Source organism: Rousettus aegyptiacus, unplaced genomic scaffold (assembly GCF_014176215.1).
Source record: "Rousettus aegyptiacus isolate mRouAeg1 unplaced genomic scaffold, mRouAeg1.p scaffold_m13_p_4, whole genome shotgun sequence".
Lineage (NCBI taxonomy): Eukaryota > Metazoa > Chordata > Mammalia > Chiroptera > Pteropodidae > Rousettus > Rousettus aegyptiacus.
Window position 1 is genome coordinate 44,385,802 of NW_023416307.1, and position 24,808 is coordinate 44,410,609.

Sequence of the window (24,808 nt, forward strand, 5' to 3'; positions counted from 1 at the left end):
CATCACCCCTGCTATAGTAGAAAGAAACAAGGACAGGAGTAAGAAGGTGTGTTTTAAATCCCACATTTGCTACCTATTACCTGGGTGACCTTAGAAAAACCACTTGATCCATCCGATTGTGTTTTCTTTTCTCTGTAATAAAGATGTACACTCCAATTTTCTCTGAGTACTGACTGTGACAATTATATGAGCCAATGTGTTCTACAATATTGCTTGTCATGCTATAAGTTACTGCATAAATGGAGTGCCTCAATCCCTGGCCTATCATTGTCATTTTTCTTTTCCTCTCCAGAATACCCTGGAGCAGTGCAGTGTGTGCTCCAAACCGATCATGGAGCGGATTCTCCGAGCCACTGGGAAGGCCTATCATCCTCACTGCTTTACCTGTGTGATGTGCCACCGCAGCCTGGATGGGATCCCTTTCACCGTGGATGCTGGCGGCCTCATCCACTGCATCGAGGACTTCCACAAGTAGGCAATCTACACTTCCTCTTCCAGCCTGCCAGTCCGTTGAGTCTGTTCTCACTGCCTGGCATATGAGCAACATATTCTTCTCTCTCAGAGCTATAGAGTCTCAGGATTGGGTGAAACTTTAAAAAGAGTTTATTTATTTCCTCATCTAATGCAAGAATTGGTATCAGGCAGTCCACATGGTCTTTCCATTCTGGCCTCTGCTCCAAAGCTTCCCTGGAGCTTGTTCATGGCATCTTTGTGTTTCTCTAATTGTGAGAAAGTTCACTCAGAAACAGAGTATGTGTACTGGAAAGAGGCAGGATCCTGGGCTAACCCTCCTTGGACTAAACATGAACAAAATGTGTGACACTGAACAAATTGCTCAATTCTCTGGGCTCTTCCTTTTGTAACAGCCCTGGGTTCTCTCTACACACTGCCATTTACAGATAGGAGATTATGAGATGGATACAGAAAACAATTCAGTCCTTACTAATGCAAGACTCTCACATACTCAGAGGCAGTTTAATGTCATTGTCAATATGTTCATACCCTCCTCTCACCTCTTCCCGCATCCAGGTCTTCTCTTCCTCAGGATATTTTCTAATGAAATATGAAAGAAGAATTGTGCAGTCTTTTGAGGAGGATTAGAAGGTAGAGCCCCAAGGTCAAGACCGCTTACTCATGGGCCTGGAAAAATATGTCCCCACTTCCTTAATTCTCGCATTTGTAGGTTGCTCTTTCCTCTCTTACAGTTGGGGTTTTCGTGAAAATTGTATGGTCTCGCATTTTGCTTATTTTTATTCGGCCAGTTTGTTAGTTGGTTAATTGGTTGGTAGCATTTGTTACATATTTTTAGGAACTGTGTAAAAGCTGTAGACGTGATTTGTAGACACAGAGGCTTTCTAGTCCATATTTGCTAAGCAATGGCTTTCCAGTCTGAAGCTCTCAAAGAGACGAAGCTTCAATGGCTCACCAGTTTGGATATCTAGGGCTTCCAGATGTGCAGTCTCGTGGGTTAATTTTCATCGCTCTGTTGATTGTCAACAACCAGGAGGTACTTGCCACAAGCAGTTTGGGGACCTGAGACACATAGTATAAAAATGAATTTCCTGACCACTTTCTGAGTAGCAAAGAAAGTGAAAATCTCACCAAAAGACGTGAGGCTGGATGAATTTTTAAAAATCCAGAGGCGGAAATTCTCCACCTGAATTAGACAAAGACTGCTCACTTTGAAAGGGCAGTCACAGCATAAATTGTACTTCACATTATTGATATTCTTAGCTTGTAATTACACATGAAAAAAGAAAACTTGCATCTATTTAAGGGAAGCGAAAAGATACCATTGGGGGGTGTGTTTCTGTCACTGTTTCTTTCCTTTCTCAGACTTACCCTAATCCAAGAAGGAGTGATAGATATAATAAGAGCACACATGTTTTTGTTGCTTGAAAAGACTGGTATATTACATCTTCAATTAAAACAGGAAATCAATTCTAACAAATATAAGTTTACATATATGCCATTTATCTTTCATTTCTAGGAGTGGGGAGCATTAGAGACTCGTGACTACTGACATAAATATATGGGTTTGAATGCTCCAGGGAAGCAGACTTGAGCAACTCAAAAGGAAAATAATCTCAAGCCCCCACCTCCCCCCACCACCACCACTGATTCAGTGGCATGGTAAAATACAAATAATTTTTTTAATGGTGTCTGCATGATTAGTAAGTATTTAGAGAGTGGAGCTTTTTTATATTTTCTCCATTTCCCAAAGAAAAATATAAGAAAATTCTCTAGAACTCTCTTTCTGAGCCTTGAATGTACTAGAACACAAAGCAGCTAGAAGTCCGACCCAAGGCAGGCATTGCAAGGCTTAGGAGAGGGTAGATAGGAGAATACAGCCTCCTTCTGCAGACAGTTTTTTGGGATCTTTTTTCTTGATTATTCTGAATAAGTCTCCCTTTGTTAGCTTTTAAGAAATGTATTTTAATTCAATTCAACCCCATCTACAAAGAGCCTTCTGTGTGCCCATTGCCATGTTAAGTGCTAAAGGAGAGAGATACAAGAGAAATTGCACAGGTGGAAATTGTACAGATACACAGAGAGAAACTATTGTCGACCAGAAGCTTATCAGAAGGAGCGGACAGTAAGTGCAGAATATGTGTGGTATCAGGCAGGAAGTGCTCAATGCAGTGAGATAGGCACAGGCAGAATCTTGAGCCAGTCGGAAGAGATTACTTGGCCCTGGGCTCTGAGCAGGTTCCTGAAAGCAGAATTTCAAGAGTATTTTATATGGGAAACAAGGAGATTCCTGGCAGAAGGAGTAACTCGGCAATAAAGAGCATGGAGCTAGGAAAGGCTTCGCTGCATTCAAGGAAGATTTGCTTGGCTGTAACTAGAGCAGCCTGGGAGTGGAAGTTACCCTAAGATACAGGAGGCCCATGAGAAGGGATTTATCTCGCCTGCCTACAATCCTGTCTTTTAAACCAGTGCTTCTCAAACTTTAATGTGCTTACAAATCACTTGGGGATCTTGTTAAACTGCTGATTCTAACTCAGTAGATCTGGGGTGGGCCCTAATATTCTACATTTCTGACACATGCCCAGATGGTTTTGGATTGCACTCTGAGTAACAAGCTTCTAAAATACTATTTTTGAGGCCTCGTTAATAGGTCATCCACTACATAACCACCTTCAGTCAATGCTGGTTCAAGTCCTCCAGACTGTTAGGTGGGAACTCTTTCCCATATGTCATTTCAGAGGATTGCTCAAACTCAGTTCCTGGCAGGCTGACTACATCTCAACCCCAACACACACACAGACACACACACACACTTTGCCATTTTACCTAAATGGCCATCTTTCAAGGCCCAATTCAATTACTGTCTCCCTAGGAAGCTTTTTCTGATCTCAAACCTTCCCTATCCCCATGTTTTAATTTACATCCCTTTCTCTATGTTTAATAGTTTTGTAAATCATCTGTAGATAGCACTTATTATAATCTGACTAGTAATAAAAAATACACATGCACAGACACACACGCACACCCATGAAATTTTACAGCAACCACTTTAAATTTTTGCAATATGATAGGATATGTGTACATACATTAATAGAACAAATGCAGAAATAGATAAAACTTCCTCACCAGTTTGATCTCTGGAGCCCTAGTTTATATCTGTATTCCTAGTGCCAGTACAACGAGCCCAGAAAAACAAGCTGATTTAATTGACTTTTTCATTGTTGAGCCTTTATTCCACTATCTGTTCTTTCTTGTCAGGCATATGACTCTCGTTAATTTTTTGTTTCATCAACATCCATTTGTTGATTTCCAGAAATGTGCCAGGACATAAGATGACTAAGACCTCTCTGAGCCTTGGCTCCCGTGGCTATAAAGTAGAAATGATAAAAGCAGTTTCTCATAATGCTGTGGTCAGTAGAAAATAAAGTCAAGTTCTTGACAGGGCTTGGCACATAATAAGCACTCAATAAATAGTAGCTATTTTAGCCATCAAAAGTGTTATTGAATTTATTTGTTGTTGTTGTTGTTAATTATTATTATTATTATTATTATTATTAGTGTCTGCTCAGTGCGCTGAACCTTGAAATAGGCCACCTGAAATTTTGAGCAATCTTTAAAATGCTGGCTAAGGAACACTGTAGGGACTGTGGAAACCATTTCCTGTCTCTTCGCTTTGCTTTTTCCCATCATGGAAATTAGGCCAATTGTCGGAAGGAATCATTACTCAGCAAGAATACAGTTTATTCCTTTCCAAAGAAAGACCTTGAGATTTAACATAAAGGCCCTAGTAACATTTTTTTTTTAATGGAGAAATATGGCAGATACTTCATTTCATTAAATATAACCTGAATTTCTACTCTCTGCACCAGTCACGGTGGTTGTTTCTGGGGACTCAGAGATGGAGCAAATCCTGTCTTTTGGAAGGTCACAGTTTAGTGGTCCCTGAAGATATGCAAATAATCCCTACTAAAATAGCCATATGCAGTGAAAGATATTTTATCCTAGAGGAGTAAGTAATCCTACTTGGGGAAATTGGGCAAGGCTCATGGATACAGTGATAGGCAAGACATACTCCTGACCTCACAGAATTTTTAGTCAGAATGGATTTGAGAAAAGGAAATTTTTCAGTTGATTCCAGAAGCCTTCTTATTTCACTACTAGTGACCCAGATTCAAAAATAAGCAGGTAGTCTAAAGCAGCTTTTTTTTTTTTTTTGCCACCGAGTATAAATTTCTTGTATAAAATACCAATTATAACAACTCTGATTACTGCTGCAGTTGCACCATGATCCTTTTCATTTTTCTTTCATAGCAATCAATTGATCTACTGTTTAATTCATATTTATTTAGATTGCAGCCATACAGATGCCTTTTCGGTGCTGCCAGGAAAATTAATATGTACATATAGAGTATAATGTATGTAAAAATGCTTTGACAGCCATAAAGTGCTCTGCAAAGTATCAGATTACTATCATTATTCCTTTTTAAATCTCACTACAAATAAATAAATTTTAACATCATTAATCTTAAAACCGTTACCATGAAAAGCCTGAGTTGCTTACACAGTCTGTTTTTTTAATCTTTTTCAGTTCTTATCTACGCCCATTTCTAATCATGTCTCATTTCACACCTTCATAAATGCCACCCCTAATCTCTACAAGATACAGATGGATGCATGGCCTATATTTGCAATTTATTAATCTGTTATGAGAAAAAAATGTTAGGGCTATCTGTCATATTAAGGAATATTAGGAGATTAGGAAATATTAAAATATCTCACCAATGTTTAACCTCAACATCATACATATCTGTGTATGTATGTATATGTACATATGTACTCATATACACATACCCTCCAAAAGCACTAAAATCCTTTAAAGAATAAAGAACTTAACAGCATTTTAAGTTTTTTTTTTTTTCAAACAAAAGTTTAATACAACCAAAATGTGAAAAGTACAGACTTGGCCATAGTAAGTTTGGTTTAAAGAGTATTTAAACTTACTAACCTCTGCTATTTTGAAATGATAGGCATTTGTGGTTTAATTCTTAGAATTGAAGACACATTTCAAAGAAAGCCTCTAATGAGTGGGAATAAGGCAAAGTTGTCAAGCTCAGAATAGCTAGGTGGGTCCTGGTGAACACATACAACAATGTCTAGAAGCAAAAGTCAAAAACGAGTAAGGACCTCCAGCACCTTTGTCCTCTCCTCTGGCTAGCCTGCCCAAGCCCAGGGTTTATGTTTGGAATCTCTCCACTAGTGGATTCCACACCACATACCACATGGCCAGTAGCTCCTAGATGCTCTCATGCATAAGCAGTTCACATATGCACTGATCCACTATCACAATATTTATGATCTACGAGGACCTCAGCACTCACCGAGTCTAACTTCCTTATTTTAAAGTTGAAGCAGAACCAGAGAAGGCATGTGACTTGCTCAGGGTCACATAAGAATGGCAGACCAGGTGTCTTGACTCTCAGTTTATACCTTTTCTTTTAATCTCTGTGTCTCACCTCTTTGTCATCGTCTATGCTTGATATCTAACTAGAATCGTCCCTCCATTTTCAGGAAATTTGCCCCACGATGTTCTGTGTGCAAGGAGCCTATCATGCCAGCCCCAGGCCAGGAGGAGACTGTCCGGATTGTGGCTCTGGATCGCGATTTCCATGTTCACTGCTACCGGTGTGAGGTCTGTGGTCAGCACCCCTACACCCTGCATGGCACGCATTGAAAGACCCATTAAAGCCAGGTTTTCATAAATACAGCAATTACTAAATTGGAACAGCCTCTTGTGCCTGTGTTCACAGGACTTATGTTTTAGATCTGGCCTGGGCATTTAATGCTAGTGAGGTTGAATAAGTCACTTTACCTCTCTGTCTCGATTTTCATACCTGTAAAAAGGACTCATTCTTAACTTTCCCAGATGTGACTGTATGCCTAAAATGCAGAATTGTATATTAAAGGACATTATAAATCATAAAGTGGGAAAGGTGGTGGTGGTGGTGGTTGTTGTTGTTGTTATACTGAATCTTTTACTTTGGCTCTGATACTCCTATGAGACAGAGATGCCACAGTCACCCATTGAGAAGGCTAAGAATTTTTTCCTCTCAGAGGGTTGAAATTTCATGTCATAGAGATTCATTATGTTAGCAAGCACTAACTGAACACGTCACACAAAAGGTCAGGTGACTGCTAAGGGCTAGGGAAGAGTTATACACAAGGCACCATGGGTATATATACAAGAGCTGTAATCCAGGCTATAAGTGACAAAGAAAGCTTCTTGCCCAAGGGACATGTCATTCATACAGCAAAGGGTAGTAGGTCTTTCCCTTATAATCTGGATCTCAAAAGGGCACCACATTCAGGAAACAATTTTATAACGTCTTCTTATCCTGGTTCTATAAGTTACACAGACGCCCTCTTTTGAACCAGTTTTCTTGTGTTCTACTAGCTCTCATGAGTACAGCAGTTTTCAGCTTTCTGTTCTATCTGAGAGAATTATATGTACTTTCTCATTAGCACATCTTCATGAGATCGGCTCATCTAGTGCCTGTAAGGAGATCTTCCCAAGACCCAGGATGACTCTCTGGGACCGCCTTCATTCTATCCACTGCCTCAGCTATAACTGGCCACCTGTTTTATGGTGTGTGCTGTTTTGTCCTAGAGCCCAAGTTGCCTTAACATGAGAAAGGATTTTAAAAAATGACTAGGTTTTACACAAGATTTTATGATGAAAAAGGAACAACAAAATCCAGCCACCACTTTTAAAATCGACCTGAATTCTAAATGTGTAAGAGCTCATAGATACTTTAGAGATTATTTTACAGATGGAGAAGCTGAGCCACAAAGAAAAAAAAAGCTTCCCAACATTCCTCACACACATACCAATAAGCTTTGACTTTTAAATGGTTTTGTTGTTTGTGCCAAGAGTTGCACGAAATATGTTTTTCCTTCTCCCGGATTAAGTGATAGCTGTACAAATTCAGCTTACTTTAAAATGCTGAGGATTTCTTTAGAAACAATACTGCAGGATGGGAGGGACTGTGAATTATATTATCATAGAGAGCAGACCATTGTTCTAGTTCTGCCGCGGAAGCTGCATCATACCGGACATCCTACTTCCCTCTCTGTAAAATGAGGAGGTTGTACTAGATGCTTCACATGGCTCCTTTTGGCTATAAGAATCAAGGCATTGATGGCTCCAACGCTGTGCAGGTTACTGTAGATGTAAGCTCATTAAATGCTTAAAACCATATCATTTATGAAATGTTCCTCTTTATTTCTATTGCAATGAAAATACTTAGTTTGTTTCCACTATTTGGTTTCTTGAATGCCTCCAGAGCTGAAAAATATCTGCTAGTTCATTTTAGTAAATCCGACCTTCCTGGGGAGCCCAGCTAGTGCCACTGTTACTGCTGCTGTATTCTCCGCAACAACCTTTTCGAACTTAAATTTCACTATTTATCCAGTGCAGACATGAGCCCCAGTGACCTCCTTGCTATCATGGTAGACAGCAAAGGTGAGGCAAGAGCAATTGTGGCCTTTTAAAAGAGTTTTTGCTAAAGTTAGCAAAGACACAAACCACTAGATGAAGTACTTCATTTTTTTCCTAAAGAAACTTCCATTTTCTCCAAAAGTAAGGGCCAACATTTAATTGTTATATAACACTTTCCAAAATGGCCCCTTAGAAGTGCTTCCAACAACAATGTAATTCTTTACAGTTATGGGGCCCTTTGCATTTTTTCAAAGTATATTCACATCCATCATCCTCTTTGATTCTCCCAACAGTTCAGAGTGGCCATCAGCCTTACCTGCAGTGACACACAGGTAGTGTCAGAACTAATGGTCGTGCTCAAGGGGGCTATGTCCCAGTCCAGCACTCATTCCTCTACACCATGATATCTCCTTTAGAAAGTGTAACAAATCGTTACTCTCCACAAACCTCAGGGTTTTATTTTCTTACTACAATTAAAGTAAGTATGTAGAGCCCACTGGTGGCCCTTCAGCTTATCAGGAGCCACTCTACAGCTTTGCTTTTGCCCAAAAATGGCCAAGAAATTTTGTCCCTGCCCTTGTATATTCCTTTTGAGAGATTCTTAAACAGAGGATAAAGGGGTTAAGGGAGCAAAACTACGATTTGGAAGCATAAACCTCTGGATTCTTCTTTCTATACCTGTATTTCCTATTAAGTGACCTTAAGAGAGTCATTTTACCCTGTGTTTATGTATGTCTTCAATATTTAGTTCAATTTCATTCAATGCATGCTATGTTATTTACTGGGGAAGGATTAGAGGTGGCCGGGGGTATTTGAAGGGAATAGGAAAGTGGCCGCATAACGGAGGCCTTGAATGGAAAGCTAAAGAATTTGATCTTCACATATGTAGTTTACATTCTCATTTACATCATTTTCATCTGTCTATTTTTCTAGGATTGTGGTGGTCTCCTGTCTGAGGGAGATAACCAAGGCTGCTACCCTTTGGATGGACACATCCTCTGCAAGACCTGCAACTCTGCCCGCATCAGAGTGTTGACCGCCAAGGCTAGCACTGACCTTTAAATTCGATGGCCTGTTTAGCTGGTTAGTTGGTGGCACCAAGAAGAATGAATCACAAGAAAAAAAAATAGAAAAGAAGTAGAAAAATAGAGAAAAGGCAAACAAGCTATAAGATGGTCTCTGTTCTTCATCTGCTAGTAAGCTTTCTGTAGAAACACATAGATTATGAGATGTTTTTTAAGTTCTTACAAATACACATTTCACATTTAATCATGTAGGACCTTAATGGGCCTTTGTTCCCAAGGACTTCCACATTTTTGCACGGATTATGCTCCATCCCATTCACTTCTGCATTCCTGTAACTTTTAATCCCTATGTTTGTCTCACTTTTCATCTGGTTGAATGGCTTTTTTTAGTGTGGTATTTGCTGTCACACAGTTTTTCCTGGGTGAGTCTGCCAACTCACAGGTGCTTTCAGGCTTGAAGGCTCCATCCTATCACTTCCACGTTGCCTGTGATCATAAAGGATAGCCATTCTTTCTTTGTGTATTGAAAAGTATATCTTTCTGTTGCTCTAAACTGGTCATGTCCCTTGTGGGGAAAATGCACAATTTATATGAATTTAAGCTGTAAATTACATAGATTAAAACAAGCCCAAATTTAGTTTGGAACCATCCAAATTCAAAATCTATAGTGACTGGAGTTGGGGCTCATTTGAAAACAGATATTAGTGAGAGAGATCCAAATGTCAGTCTTTTTCTATAGAAATAATAGGTGAGATATGCTAGAAAAAAGCGTTTGTTTGAAAAGCCCATTATTATCCCACAATATTATTTTAAGATTTTTCCTTTTCCATACTGCCTGGACATAATAATACAGACAAATGTGGCTTTCTCTAGAATATAACATTTCCTATACCATCCTGCTTTTCATATCAGAAATATCAACATCTTTTTTCTAATATTCAAACATAATTCCCAAAAATGACTTTTTCTCTAGTGAAAGATAGCTATAAAGAACAATTCAAATTATGTTTTTTTTCCCAGGCCCAGGTCCTTTTTGCCTGACAATTGCAAATCAAGGCACACAAAATAAAATTATATAGTTTCATTTAGTTTGATTTAAAAAGACAGGAAAACTTAAAAATATTGTGAAACTACAGTATCATTATTCTCTTAATCCTTCCGCAACTCAAATTATATTTTGCAGGAGACATTTTCAAATCATCGATGGGACATTTATACCACACTTTCAAAGACAATCACTAAAAAAAAAATTGCCTTTCTGAGCTAAAAATATGCAGACTGTCTTCCTGGAATCTTTATTCAAACCCTTTTGGGCAGTGAAGTGCTTACTTGCCAGCTGCAGAACCGTATTGCATTAGGTTCAAACATGTTTCTTTTAGAAAGAGACACCTATATTAATCATGGCAGATTGCCATTTTTTAAACTAATTATTTTGAATTGAGATTTCTTAAACCTTTCTTCAAATCTTCCACAAGTATATACTTTTAAATTATGAAGTATTTTAAGTATATGCAAAATTATAAATAATATAATGAATCCTTATATACGTAACACCCAGTTTAAGAAATCGAATATAACAAATATAATTACATTTCCCTGTGCACCTTCCCTGATTTCACAAATATCTTTTTCATGGTTATAAAGTGATAAAGTCAGTTTTTTAGTCTGACTTTTTTTAATTTTTATTTTTAACACCCAAAACAGAAATGCAAAATTATTTGTGCATGTTTTGAATTGCAACCCATGCCTCAAGAATTCCAATTACATTTATTTTCCTTTAGTAAGAATACTTATAAAAATTTTTTTTTTTCCAAGCTTAAGAAATTCTTAAGCTTATGGTCACTGTAGCTCATCTAAGTTAATCTGTGGCTCATTTGCTTTGGTCACCAAACAGTTTTGTTTTAGAACCACCAAAGTTATAGCTTTTAAAAGTTTCCTTTGACCACTTTCCTCTCCTTACCTTAAAACTCTAATCCTTGATTTTAAATTTCTCATTACGTGAAATGGGTAGCATGTGAATTTTAATATACAATGGCAATAGTATCTCCAAATTTCTGTCTTCTGAATTAAAGGCAATACCATACTGATGACCTCAAAAAACACTTAACTGTTAAACAGTTGGGGTGATAATATAATCTGCTTGAATTTCTTCAGTAACTTGTTTTCTATGAAACACTTGGGAAAAACTGTCTTTAGGCCAAAAGCAAAGAGCCCAATTTATTGAGAGATGGATTTATCTCTTGAATAGCTGTCATATTATTATAAATTTTGCCAAAAAAGGAAGAATTTATGAAATATTTATACTATGAAAATGCAATAACATTCTACTTGTTTGCTACAGTTAAGTCCTTATGGAACTGAATGTTTACAAGCCAAAAAAAAAAAAAAGCAAGTTATAATAAAATGCTGTCGCAGACCCATCACTGTGGCAGTGCCAGAATACTGCTTGCTTACAGCCTTTATTGTGCATTTTTATCACATGACCTCAGAGTATCTTTACCAAAGATTTTTAAAGTAAATCTCTTTTAATATAGACTTATTATTCTTTTATATAATGAATGTGCACACGTACATATACAGAAATATTTAGATTTAGATTTTTTTCTTTCACAAAGTATAATAAGGAAAGGATCCTACAATAGTTTATTCCGGGATATCTTAAATATAAGATCTATATTACTTTCTTGTCTTTTCTATTAATCATTTGATGTAAACAATGCCGAATCACTCTTTACTATTTTAGTTACATGAAATTTTGCCTATAACAGAGATATAAAGATCATATTACCTTAATGAATATAATTTTATTGTCTTTTGATACATTGTCTTAATAGTTGACACAAATTCATAAATAATTGAAAAATCATAGAACCTATAAGAGAATGTCTGTAAAAAAAATAGTGGTTAAAAAAATTGTTAAGAACAAAAATATTTGGTAATTTTGTGTAACATGAGAGACATGGAAAAGGGGGGAAAAACCCACTCTGTCATGGGCTCTACAGACAATTTCAGAATCAGATTTCTTCATTGCCTGCACCCCCAGCTCATGCTGACTCAATGCGAAGTCTCATGTGCAAACAAAATTGCCTTTAAAACTCAAAAATAAGTTATGTATCCCAGATAAGGCATCAAGGCTTTGAGATGGTGGAAATTTCTATAGTTCAAAGACATGGGTTCTTTTTCTGGTCATTGACAAACTGTTTCTGTGTGAACAACTTCTCTGATCAAAATTACTTTATTGAGTATATTCTGCAGTGAAGTTATCAACACTAATTTTTTTCTCACTATAAAAGATTTTTCGTATATACTTATGATGATATTTAAAGTATAGAAAACTCTAACTCTAATAGATTTAAACAGGTATTTTTATTTAGGTCCAGAGGAAGGATAGAGCACTTTTACCATGGCGCTCTAGTAGAGGGTTTTATGAAATATAAACAGGACTTTGAAAACACGACTTCCAACCATTTTTCTAGTTAGCAAAAATCCTATTAATGTGAACCAGCCAGGAATAACAGTGTTATTTCTGTTTGATATGGTTTGGGCTTCTCTTGTCAAATCTGTGTCAGCTGCCCCCCCGATCCCTCCATTATCAAGTTTTGAAGGGCGTTGAGGGAAGTTATGGCAGCTGCAAGGGAGATCAGGGAAACACTGATGTAACCTCACAGCCTCTCACCATTTCTCTTGGCTTGGAAAGACTTTTTATTCATATACATTTCTAGAAATATTGCTATACTACCTTAGTATTTCACATTTGTAGTTTAAACAAGCGATTGTCCATCTGTTGCCTACAGCTACAGTACATGTGTGTTATGAAATATGACAGCATGTTCCATACCCTGCTTTAGCCATCTGTAGGAAACCAGTAGGCTGAAAAAGATATACCTCTGCAAAATGTTCCTCGAGTCCCTTTCCTGAGATCATTCTCTTGGTGCACTTGGATGAGAGACAATCAGAAACCAGCATATATGTGTGCCTTATTTTTAAAGAATTTTTACACTACTATGAATACTCCACTGAAGAATCTGTAACGTAAATAACAATCCCCAAATCTCAGAGATATACTCATCAAAAAGTCCAACAAAATCCAGAGAAGTCTAAACTCTTTATTTTAGTCTATTCTAATAGTATTTTCTTTCTCTTTTATTTCTTCGAAATACCTTATGGGTTTCTAAATTGGGGAAACATTCTTACAGTCACAAGGTGATGTATTGGATGTTGTTAGCAATCATGTATGACCCAACTCTGATTTTAGTGAGATAATGTGGACAAGATTTTACTTTGAGCCTTTAACACTCATTCAGATATCCACTTTTTTTCTCAATTGTCGTAGTTTTTCAGTTTGTATATTTTCTAATTTAATAGTGGGTAGAACAAGTTGAGAATCCTGGTTCTGAGTCATCATGGTACAACCATGAACATATTAGGTTGAGTTTTTATTTGACAGACGACTAGAATTAAATTTTTTTCATGAGGCTGTATTTTTGTTTTGTTAGCATATTATTTCAAACGTTTAAAAAATTATCCAATTAAAACTTTGTGATTTGGTGAGAATTTTTGCTCCCTCCTTCCTTTTATCCCTTCAACTTCCTTCCTTCCTTCCTTCCTTCCTTCCTTCCTTCCTTCCTTCCTTCCTTCCTTTCTTACCATCTTTCTTCTCTTTCTTATTCATTCTTTCCATCCTACCTACTAATGCTATCCTGCTTTGGCTTCCCATAAATAAATTGATGCATTATGATTATATTAAGGAAAGACAGCAATCACAAGAATATGTATGCCATCCATAAACCCCTTCCATTAAAAGGGCTTATTTGTCATAATGTGTTTATTCATAAAATAAGATGAGTTATTGTAGTCTTTTAATTTTATTTTAATGAGTTTTCATCAGGGACTCAGATCAGAGACTTCTTGGCAAATTCATTTATGACTACTTTTCTCAGCTATATGCAAAGTGATCTTTCTAAGAATAAGTTAAGATTTTTTATTTATTAATTCAAAGCATTTTGACCAACAAAATAATGATATTTTAGTGATAGCATGTTATTTTATTCCATTGAAACTCAATAATTTTTTCTTATGACAAGGAAAAACTATTATCCTTCTGGAATTTTTATACATATCATTTTGCCTATGACAATGATATTAAATCTTAATAGCTGAATCACAGTATTTTGCAGGTTGAAAGCCAGCACCAGAGTTTTTCCTGGAGCACAGATTACAGACCTATAGTTTGTTTATAAAAAGCAAACTGAGAACAAGAAATCTGTATCTCTCATTGCAGCATTTTGTTAAAATTTGGGTGTGACATTCTTTTGAACTCTAGCTAATACAGGTAAAAAAATATATATATATATATGCCCTTTGTTTTGTTCTTTTGTTTGGGAAAAGCTTATAATTCTGGGAATATGTTTTTCTTTTGGGTTTCTATCCTCACTTCATTTTCTACAAGTTTTCACAGAGTTGACACTAATTTTCCTTTTCTGGGAGGGTCACATATGAAGAAAGTAAAACATACTTAATACAGTACATAAATGAAATTACTAAGAATTAATTAAAGTCAGTGAGTCTATCATTTTGATATATAGTCAGTTGTTGTTTTTTAACCTGTTTCCAAGAAGAGCAAGATTTAGGAGGAGGAAGAATTTGATAGAAGGGGCAGTCTAAGCAATTATAGTTGTATAAAGAGGTAAAATATTTATATTTCCAAGTTTATGAGATGTTTAAAAATCACTATGATAAAATATACTTTTCCTTTGTCAGAACAGAGTAAAATGAGAGCTACTGCTAGGTCCATTGCATGACCATAACTTTGTTAATTTTCTAAGGTACCTATTCATTTAGAGTCAAGAAAAAACTTCTTTCATCTAACTCTGATAGACATTTACATAATATACCCAAATAGAAGCTTTATTAAATGACCCACAAATGGAGTTGGTCAACTTTGCACTGAACATAACTCCTAATTCAGTTCTCAACCCCAGAAGTAGAATGATCTACCGAGAGTGAGACAGGTGTTGCTCTGTCATCTTGTATTATACACCACCAGTGTAGAGAATTATAGCTGACTCCAAACACTAGTGTTGTTCCTAGACAAACAGAATCGTTACCCTTTAGGGATCTGAATTTCTGTTATTTTCCTGACGTGTCACCATCCCACATCTTCTTAGACCTGGCCAGTATGTAGTAGTGTTCATGGTAGTCCATTCTACCATCAGGGCAACTCTTTTCTACAAAAGTTCTTCTTCAGTTTAAAGAAAAATCTGTCTCTGAAGCTATGTAAAACAAGTCTTAATTTCTAAATCTTTACTTCTGTGTCAGATATCAAATAACTACTTCAGCTTTTCCTCTTTTATTGACATGATGTCAAGTCCAATCACCTTTTGCTTTTCCTTTGAACAGTTGGACCTAAAAATATTTTCTAATTTTACTTTACTCTATGAAACATAGCAATCACCATGGGTCAGGGTAAGTAAAAATACTTTCTTCAAGGTTGAAAGTAAATGCAATTTGAATCATCCTAAGGAAACGTATTTAATGTGGGGGTGTTTCTCCCAAGGACTCAGACCCAAGAGAGTGAATGCTAGATGAGGATATACCTCCCAAGCATACAAAACCATCCTCTTACTCTATCTCCTGTACTGTTTTTGATGTTGCTAAAACCAAAGTCATTCTGAAAACAAGTGAGCTAATACATATGCCATCTCCATTAGACACCCACTTCTTGGTAAACATTTGTAGTCTCCTCAGCCCTTTCCCTTTGTCCCTATCCTCTCAAGACTAAGACATTTCTTGTCTATATTCCCATACCGAATATGCAAGAGTCCTGGATACTTTATAGGTTCAACAGAAGTATTTACTGGCTAGTTTTGCAATTTACTTCCATTCTTCTGTGTTCAAATGTTTGTACCCAGAGATGCTGCATTTTAGACCAAGTAAGCAGCTTTCCTACATGATTGATCAGGAACTACTTTTAGGAATTTATATTTTCTCTTTAGTCCTAACATCTTTATCCCTTACTCATTAGTTTAATTTAATAATCACTGTAAGAGAATCAGTCCCTAAGTAACTTTGACTCAGGCCAACTGCAATAAGATCCAATAGGTTCAATTGGTACACCATAGTAATATAGTGTCAATAAGAGTAATTCTTCCCACTGGCATCAGTAAGACTTCATAGAGGAGAGAATTTTGGTAAGAAATCTTGAATTGATGTATTGACTTGATTTAGAGTTAAGGAAAGAATATTTAAGGCACCAGAAACAACAGGAAAGCAGAGACTATGTTCAGAGAAAACCTTCTGCTCGAAAAGTATCACAGATTCTGGAATTTCCTTAGCAGGAAAAAAGGCTTCAAGATATTCAGGACATTGGAGTAAAACACATAGAGGAAAGCTAATTCAATTACTTGCTTTTTCATTTGTTCAGAATTAGATGAGTTGCCAAAATGTGATACAACACAGTATGAACAGGAAGTTTTATTTTTAACATACAAAATGTGCATTCTGATTGGTTCATAGCTACATACTCCACTCTTAAAGCAAACACACCTGTCTTTTGAACCCCTACAAGAGAATTAGCAAGGCACCGCTATTTTCTTATTGCTTCTAGGTTCACAATTATAGGACTCTGTAGTCACCTATTCCACCTAGCGTTAAAATCCCCTACGGAGTCATTGCAAAGTGATAACCCGGACTCTGCTTAAACATCACCTGCATCAAAGAGCTCCTTACGGTCTTCCATTTCCTCCATCATACTTTGTTTTAAGCTCCCCCTCACTCTGAAAGAAAACTAGTCTTAGGGCCACATAAGACTAATATTTACAACAAAACAAAATGTTGCTTCCACCCTCCAAATATTTTTCCTTTGAAATATATTTGTTTCGTTTTTGGCGACACATGACTTAAAAAACTGATTTTTAGCTAAAAATTTTTACACTAATCTTTAAACATCCTTAAAAATAGTCTGAAGGATTTTCTGAGGGTCAGGTTTCAGAGTTTATGAGTTCTTTGTTGTTTTTACTCTCATTCAAGAGAGACTATTCCCAGTTGTTATATAGCTGTACGCCTTCCTGCAGTAACTATCCCATGAACAATACACTCCAGTTAACTGGCCTGCTGATAATGACCTTAAAATATTGGGAAATGTCAGTATGTGATCTCCACTTCTAACAAGGAAAAAGTCAAAAGCAAAAGACAATGATTCTGTTAAAAGTCATTACTCTGGCCAGTTCTGTGTGAAAGGAAATCATTCTTGGGGAAAGGGGTTATACTGTTTTATGTAGAAAGGTATAAATGCTTTTGTTATTGCCCTGGGTTACTATTTAGTTTCAACAGTATTTCTTGGTCTCTGGAAAGACAAAGCTTGCGGCTTCTTCCACCCGTTTTGAATTAGAGTCCTATCAGCAGAACCTGTCATCAGTCTCCTGGGCCAGACCTGGGGGTGGCTTTCTGTGGTTTAAAATAATAATTCCTAAGAGAGCTTACAGACTGCTTTCACACATAAAACAGCCTGGGGAGGAAGGTTATTAATAGCCCTATCCTAGAAGAGAAAGCTGAGGCTCAGAATCGTTAAGCGACTTGCCAAGAACTATACAGCTGGAAAGTGGCAGTTCAGGGATGGCCCCTGGTCTCACAAGCCTAGTGCACTCTCCAGTGCCAGTCCTGGGGCACAAAATACCTCAGAGCTCAAAGTATGTTTCTCACAGACTAAAGTGCCCCGTGTTCAAAGGCATCCAAGGAAATTCACAGACCATTTAACGATCACGTGGTAAATCCACATGCGCACTGTTGGAGACCTTTTAGAGCTAGCATGCATATTGTGTCATCTTGTGGGGAAATTACTAGGTACTCTGTCTGCTGAGCACTGTAATGAAGTTGGTGGTGAAAGGCCACCACTAAGAACAAACAACTGTGGCACTGAAGCACACGGCAGCAAATTTCCCCAGAGATAGTTGGTTTACTTTATATTAACTGAAAAACTCTCTGGGACTGAGGTTCAGAATATCAACCAAGATCCTATCATTTAGAATTCAGTGGAGTGCACAGGTGACTTGATTCTTAAGACAAGCTTCTCTCCTGTGGACTACGATGAATGTTCCACAAGAGGCAGAAACTGCTGTAGGTAAACAATACATATTATTCTCTCAGTTCACATTGATTGAGGCACACCGAGTATATGTCACTGCATCTTGCATTTCCAAACCAGCCCACCAACCCATGACCTCAAAACATCTGTAAATAAATGCCACGGGACTGATTGCGATGCTGAGATTTGGCCTTTGCCATTGGATAGGCCGGGCTTTGGGGGCTGTTTTGATTTTGTGATTTGTGCATGCTGTCACAGGGACTTTGGTACTGTGTGTTTCCAGGGCACTTCCGGGGAAGCCCCTGTGTTATCCCAGAAGCTGCTCTACGTGACAGTTCAACAACTGTCTGTACCTTCTCTTGAACAGTGTCCCTCAGGAAGCCACGCTTTTCGATTTGCACTTTTGGCTTTTTTATTTCATCCCATTTCTCTCTTGTTTGGTTTTCAGTTAAAATCTGTGAACTGATCGAAAAATATTCTTTCTTCATCTGAGTTAAATCTACTACAGGAAACCTTTCAAATGATGTTATCTAATAAGCTTTCTAGACATTTTCCTTCCTTAGAGTCTATCATCCATCAGGCTGGTCTCATCATCCATCTACTTATCCCCTGGGATTAATGAGGGCCAAGTTAAATAACAAATGGCCTCTCTCCTCTTTCCAATCTTCACACCTAGGAAATACAGGAGGGGCCAGTGGAGCCAAGAGAATAGTAACCTTAGTTGAGATGGCAACATTTAGAGTCTGAAAAGGTGCTTCATTTTCTATGAGGTTTGATAAATGTTATGGCTGATGGAGTAGAAAACAATTCTTGTAGAATAGATGGAGTACCCCCGCCTAGGAGTGGATTAACAGAAGAAGTATTTTGAGAACTTTTCAGAATTATCTCGGTGAGTACTCCTGAGCAGAGACTCACTTGGGTGGAACTTGTGACATCTTATTAGAGGAAATAAAAAAGACAGTGAGGCAGCGAATATGAAAACACAGCCCTTAAAATAAATTAAGGGAACCACAAATCCTGACTTAGCTTTATATAATGTAAAGAAAATTATCAATAAAAAATTGTCTTCCTCCATTCTACACTATATAGTTCTCCATATTTAAGTAAAATACAATTCTGTTGTCTTTAAAACAGACACGCATACACATGCAGACACACATGCGTATACGCGCGCGCGCACACACACACACATACGCACATATACGAACATCTTCCAAGAAAAGCTGATCTTTCAAAAAAGAAATCTTATTTTTAAACACTTGGGTTTTTCAGGCCAGAAAATTAATAATTCCTAGACCTGACCCATTTTTGTGGCTGCCAAAAAGAAAAGAGAAAGTTATTTAAATTTCGTGTGAATCCATTTATATCTTAAAATATTCCAAAGCAATTTGAGGTGAGGGTGGAAACTAATGTATTTATCTCTCTCGCTTGATTTGCTCTTCATGTTTTTATCTATTGGGAAAAGGGTAAAGAACAATCTTGGGCTGTTCTTATTGATGTATTGTGTTGCCATTTTGTACAGTGCCCGCTTTGCTTCACACTGAGGCATAGGATTAGTAGTTACTTTTTAACTCCATTTCCTCCATCAGGTGAGAGTAAATATTAAGCCTGAATGTCTTTCCTCACCAAATTATTTAACTTCATTTTTGAACTAGTTTAGAAAATGTGAGAGCTGGTTTTTCTTGAATATATTTTGTCTTTCTTTTTTTTCTTGGGAGAATTATGTATATAAGGGTGGGGGGGACCAGTATCTCCTCATCTCTTTTTCTTTTTGGGTAACAGTTGATGATTACTTAGTAATGATAATAAACCAGAAGTAGAAAAATAGCCTAGCCAGGTGATGATGTATCTGCCAACATGTTTCATTCCTTCCAACAGATTTTTATAATTCAAATCCTAACAACAGGAATGACCTCATATTTTAACTTTCAAATAGTGAAAAGCAAGTTGATATTTGAGCAATGTCTGCATTTTATTAATATCTTCTGCTTAGTTGAATGTGAAGTACATCAACATATATGGCCAAAATTGCCAAAAACAGTTAAAGTGCCTTAGATCTCCCTCACTAGGTAGCAAATTGAAACTGGTATAGACTGTGTCAGCTTTCTAACTCAACTAAAAAGTCTGAACTGAGGTGTGTCCTTAATGAAAGAGATTTAGAACCCTGGAAACTAAATTTTATCACCAATAGTTTATAATGAAGTAGTTGCAAAATCAGAATATTTTCCCCCTAAACATCCAAATTATGCCCTCATTCTTTGGGGGGAAATTTATCAAAGTGCAAATAAAATTAAAGGCGATACTTGATTGTCTGATTCTCTAGCATGAATAAAATTATCATGTGATGTAATGTGCCTTAAGGAAAAGTTTGAACTTAGATGCACAACTTTTACAACTGAATGTAGTACTGAACTTTTACCATGTCATCTATGCAATGAATTAGTTTGTGTTTTGTTTGTTTTTTGTCTTTCAAACTTCATCTTTATCATTAGTTTAACAGATTTGGAGCGCTCTCTCTCTCTCTCTCTCTCTCTCTCTCTCTCTCTCTCTCCTGGGAATATGTGCAATTACGAGACTACCAGACACACCCCAAGAAAGGAAGGGAAAACTTTCCGAGGATCAAAGCTGTGCCGTGAAGTAGACATGGCACGAAGACACAGAGCCTGAGGATAGTAATTTTCTCTGAGCCACACACACAAGCTTCTATTTCATGGCTTTGTCACAGGCTTTTCTCCTTCTGTGCCATCACCTTTGAGAAAAACGATTGCACCTTCTCCAAGTCTGCCTTTTTAACAGCTACAGTTGAGTTGGCAAGACTTCCCCAGCTCTGAATATAGCCATTTGCCGACTCCGGCCTCTTTGCGAGACTGACTCAAATCTGTGATCTTCTGTTCAGCAAACACATCAGCAAAGTGAGAAGATGAGCCCTAAATATAGGCTCTATTAACTTTACTTTTAGATTTACTGCCTTCAAAAAGTGCCTATTCTGAGAAACATAAACGTTATTCTTACATATGTATGTACACACGGTACCCAGAGGCCTACTGTGCAGCCTTCAAAAACATACCATCTAAAGGAGTAGGTGCTAAGATCAGGAACCCTTGCCAAATGGAAGAAAGTCACTCATTTCCAATATCCCCTCTCGTGTGGCTCCGTGAAATGGGCTGCAAACACATTCCCTGAGCATTCCTTGCTGATACAGCCACTTTGTATTTATATCCTACTGGATGGTGGCATATTGCTGAGGTTTTCTGTACTCTGCTTCAAACAAATATATGCTTTATGGAATTGGAACATTTAGTTGGGAAAAAAAAATGAAGAGAATAGAGCCAGGGCTTGTATTAGGATATGTGTCATGTGTGTGTTTTATAAACTAAGCATTGGTGGGTTTAGAATGTCAGCACATTTCTTCTCCTTTTATCTCTCAGGCTCACATCAGTGAAAACTAAAGAAAAGTCTTGGCTGTGAGGATTGGAGGCTCAGGGGGCCAAATGTCCTTGCCAGATCCTTAGAGCATCTTTACTTTGACTCCTAAAAATAGTAGTACATGTTATTTAATAACTTTTTTTTTTCTAGTTCTGTCACTCACATTATAACTATAGATACTTTTAATGGAACCGCAGTAGGGCTGATAAAGATGGATTCTTCCCCAGATGTGGCAATTGGAGACGGTGCAGGTAAATAAGACGAGGTAGACGATGCACGATTTTTGGAAAAGGGTTGAAGGGAGAATGTGCTTCCAAAAATGATCTTTCTTAATGTGTCGTCTGACTCAACCAGCTGGCAAATTATACTTGCCAAGTCGCTCTCTTTCCTTCTAAGTTAGTTAGCTCCATGTTCACTTGAATATGCATCTGCTTTGGGAAAGTGAGATACCTCCAGTTAGCCTTTCTCCAAGGAAGCTCTTGACGTCTTCTTAATCACAAAGTTGTCTTCTACACCTCCCAGTTTCACCAAATAGAAGTAAAGGCAGATGAGCTATGGAAGATACTTTCCATGACACTGCAGTCAGCTACCATTCTGCTTACCATGTAAGGACCTGCACTATATAAAGTAGGGATGAGTGTCAAACAAATTACTATTTCATGATTTCAAGAGTGTGGACCACTCTGCTTTAGTTGTCATCATTTGGTTTCTTGGAGAAAGAGTGATATTCTTTACTAAAAAAGTCTGTCTTTCCTGTTAATGCTTTTTTCATTTTTTCTTATCTAATTTCAACACTAGTCATTTTCTGTTTTTTAGAGAATCACATTTTAGTGCTAGATAAGAGTTCAAAAATCTCTGTGTGATGTCAGAAGGGGCATGGGAATTTAGAGGTTTTCCTCCTTGGAAACAAAATGGGCTGGGAAAGAAACAATATGGCTTTCTTCCAGATTTCAATCTGATGATTGTGACAGTGAGAGAGAGTTTTATGTAAACATTAAATGGTTTTTACAATTGGATAGATTGAGGAGAAGGGGGAGACAGAGAGAAGCCATATTTTTTCTATGCTAAATGTGTCTAAGATCAAGAACTCCCCACTAAGAACAGTCATAGCCTCACTGTGATCACCTGCTAGTCAGAATAACATTTTCTGACTTAAGCAAAGCCACACACACACACACATACACACACACTATATATACATACATATATGTATATGTGTATATATACATATACATATATGGAACGTGCCTTTTTTTCATGTGTGATACTGACAGAGCCATGGTATTCCTAAAATATAGGTTTTGATTTATTTTATTCTTAGCAAATTGCATTTCTCCACTACATCCTGAACCATCACTGACATATCCAAAATAATCCCCATGGTTCCTTATGAAAATAAGAGAATAAAACCTGTTATAAGCAAGTGATTTGGGTATTTTGTATTTATGTTTTAATAAACTATATTAAAATATGTTTTTATTTACCTTCTATCAATTTTTTATCAATTATATTTTCCAATGCTCTATAAGAATAAATATGAAAATCATATTCTTTTTTTCTGTAAAAGAACTGCAACTACTTTATTATATTTAGAAATTCAATAAACTTATTACATTTACTTGCCTTTGTATAATTTGCTTTCCATGTGGTCTTCTAAGAAAGAGAATGTCTCTCAAAGCAAACATGATGCCAACTCGAGTATGAAGGCACCCACTCTTTTCTACTGTTGGCACAGAAGGTCTTAAGATTATATGTGTTCTGAAATTACTTGACCACTCTATGTCTTAACCTTGCAAATAAAGCATTTTCTCTTTTAAAGTTGAATCCAAGTAAATGGGTCCCTGGGGGGTGGGGTGGTAGGGAATTCCCCACTCATCACCAACAACTGGCTGACTTTCACACTTTTATTTCATCTGTACTATGCCTACTTTTCAGATATTGAGTCTATCTGTACGAGACATCTTAAAGGATACAGATACAAATCAGATATATATTTCCTGCTTCCTGTAGTCTAGTAGAGCTGATAGATGTAGATACAGATAACTGTGGGGAATGGAAAGAATAGAATCAGAGACATGGGAGAATAATAGCATTTTCAAAACTACCACTGTTCATTATATTATTTTTTAATAGCCCTATGATCTGGAATGATTTTACCTTCATAGATGAAAATACTAAGAATGTAAGAAATTAAGTTTATAACCCAAGATCACTATTTATTCATGAAACACTTCCTTTTTTTAAAAATTTTTTTAAGTAGCAGTATATGGTAGAACCAGTACTCCTGACATCCAGTCCAGTGGTCTGTCCACTAAACCTTAAGAGTGACTAGAACTAAAGGGTTAATGAAGCTCCTTCCATGAAATTCGAAGATTATTCCTTCTATTTTCCACTTAAGCCTTGGGTTTATCTCCCCAACATCAGTTTCAGCCTATAATGCTGAGAGAGCTGAGAACTACAGACATGAGAACTTTTGAGAGAGGCCCCAAATTTTAAAGGTGCCAGATGCAATATACATCTAAGAATAAACAAATGCTGGATAAATCACTGAGGCTCAGAGTATTCATAGTTTCTTGCCGGAAAGATGAACATAAAGACATATAATATGTTATCCTGTCTTCCCTTTTCCTATTTTTCTCAAATTGCTCTATGTTCTTTGGCCTTCTCTGTTCTCTGTATTCTAATACTGTTATTCCAACTATTCATTCATTTGTTCCTAACCAAAGAATGTGAAAGCTAGAAATGCCTTTAGAGAGCATTTGTTCTGATCCTGTGGGGGAAAACTAAGTTCCAGAGCTATGAAGGGATTTAACCAAGGTCACAAAATGATATTGACAAGATTGGGTCTTGAGTCCTGGCCTCCTGATCTCAGTCCGGTGCTATCATACTGATGACTTTAATAACACGAAGAGTTTTATCTATAATTTTCATTTCTAGGAAGCTAAAGACATTTTAAAGTGAACAAAAACCGAGAGGGCTTAATGTCCTTAAATCTTAACTAAAAGACATTTTTAAAAGGTATGTTTCAGGAAGAAAGAAAATAAGAAGGACTATCGGTGATGCAGCAGGGGATGGTGAGCAAAGAAAGTGGCAACTGTACAGTTCAGTCTCAAATAGGTTGGGTTTATCCCAAGAACATGAGAGCAGCTGAACATTAGAAAGTCAATTAATGTAATTCACCATTTTTACAGAACAAAATAGAATATAATATCTCAATAGATGAAGAAAATGTAATAAAAGAAAAAAAAGTATAATAAAAGACAATCCCTCTGTTAACTAAGAATAGAAAGAAACATCTTTAATTCAATA

The 24,808-nt window shown here is 36.9% G+C and overlaps 1 protein-coding gene across 17 annotated transcripts in view; it reads left to right on the forward strand.

Moving 5' to 3' along the window:
• LOC107505903 (LIM domain containing preferred translocation partner in lipoma) overlaps positions 1-23,317 on the forward strand; it is a 607,668-nt gene extending 584,351 nt beyond the window's left edge. For all 17 annotated transcript variants that reach the window (XM_016136314.2, XM_036219277.1, XM_036219274.1 and 14 more), the window contains 3 exons: positions 293-471; positions 6,040-6,160; positions 8,900-23,317. In XM_016136314.2, coding sequence (XP_015991800.2) covers positions 293-471; positions 6,040-6,160; positions 8,900-9,028 — 429 coding nt within the window. In that variant the 3' untranslated portion in view covers positions 9,029-23,317. The remainder of the gene's footprint in view (positions 1-292; positions 472-6,039; positions 6,161-8,899) is intronic.
• The last annotated feature ends 1,491 nt before the right edge of the window (positions 23,318-24,808 follow it).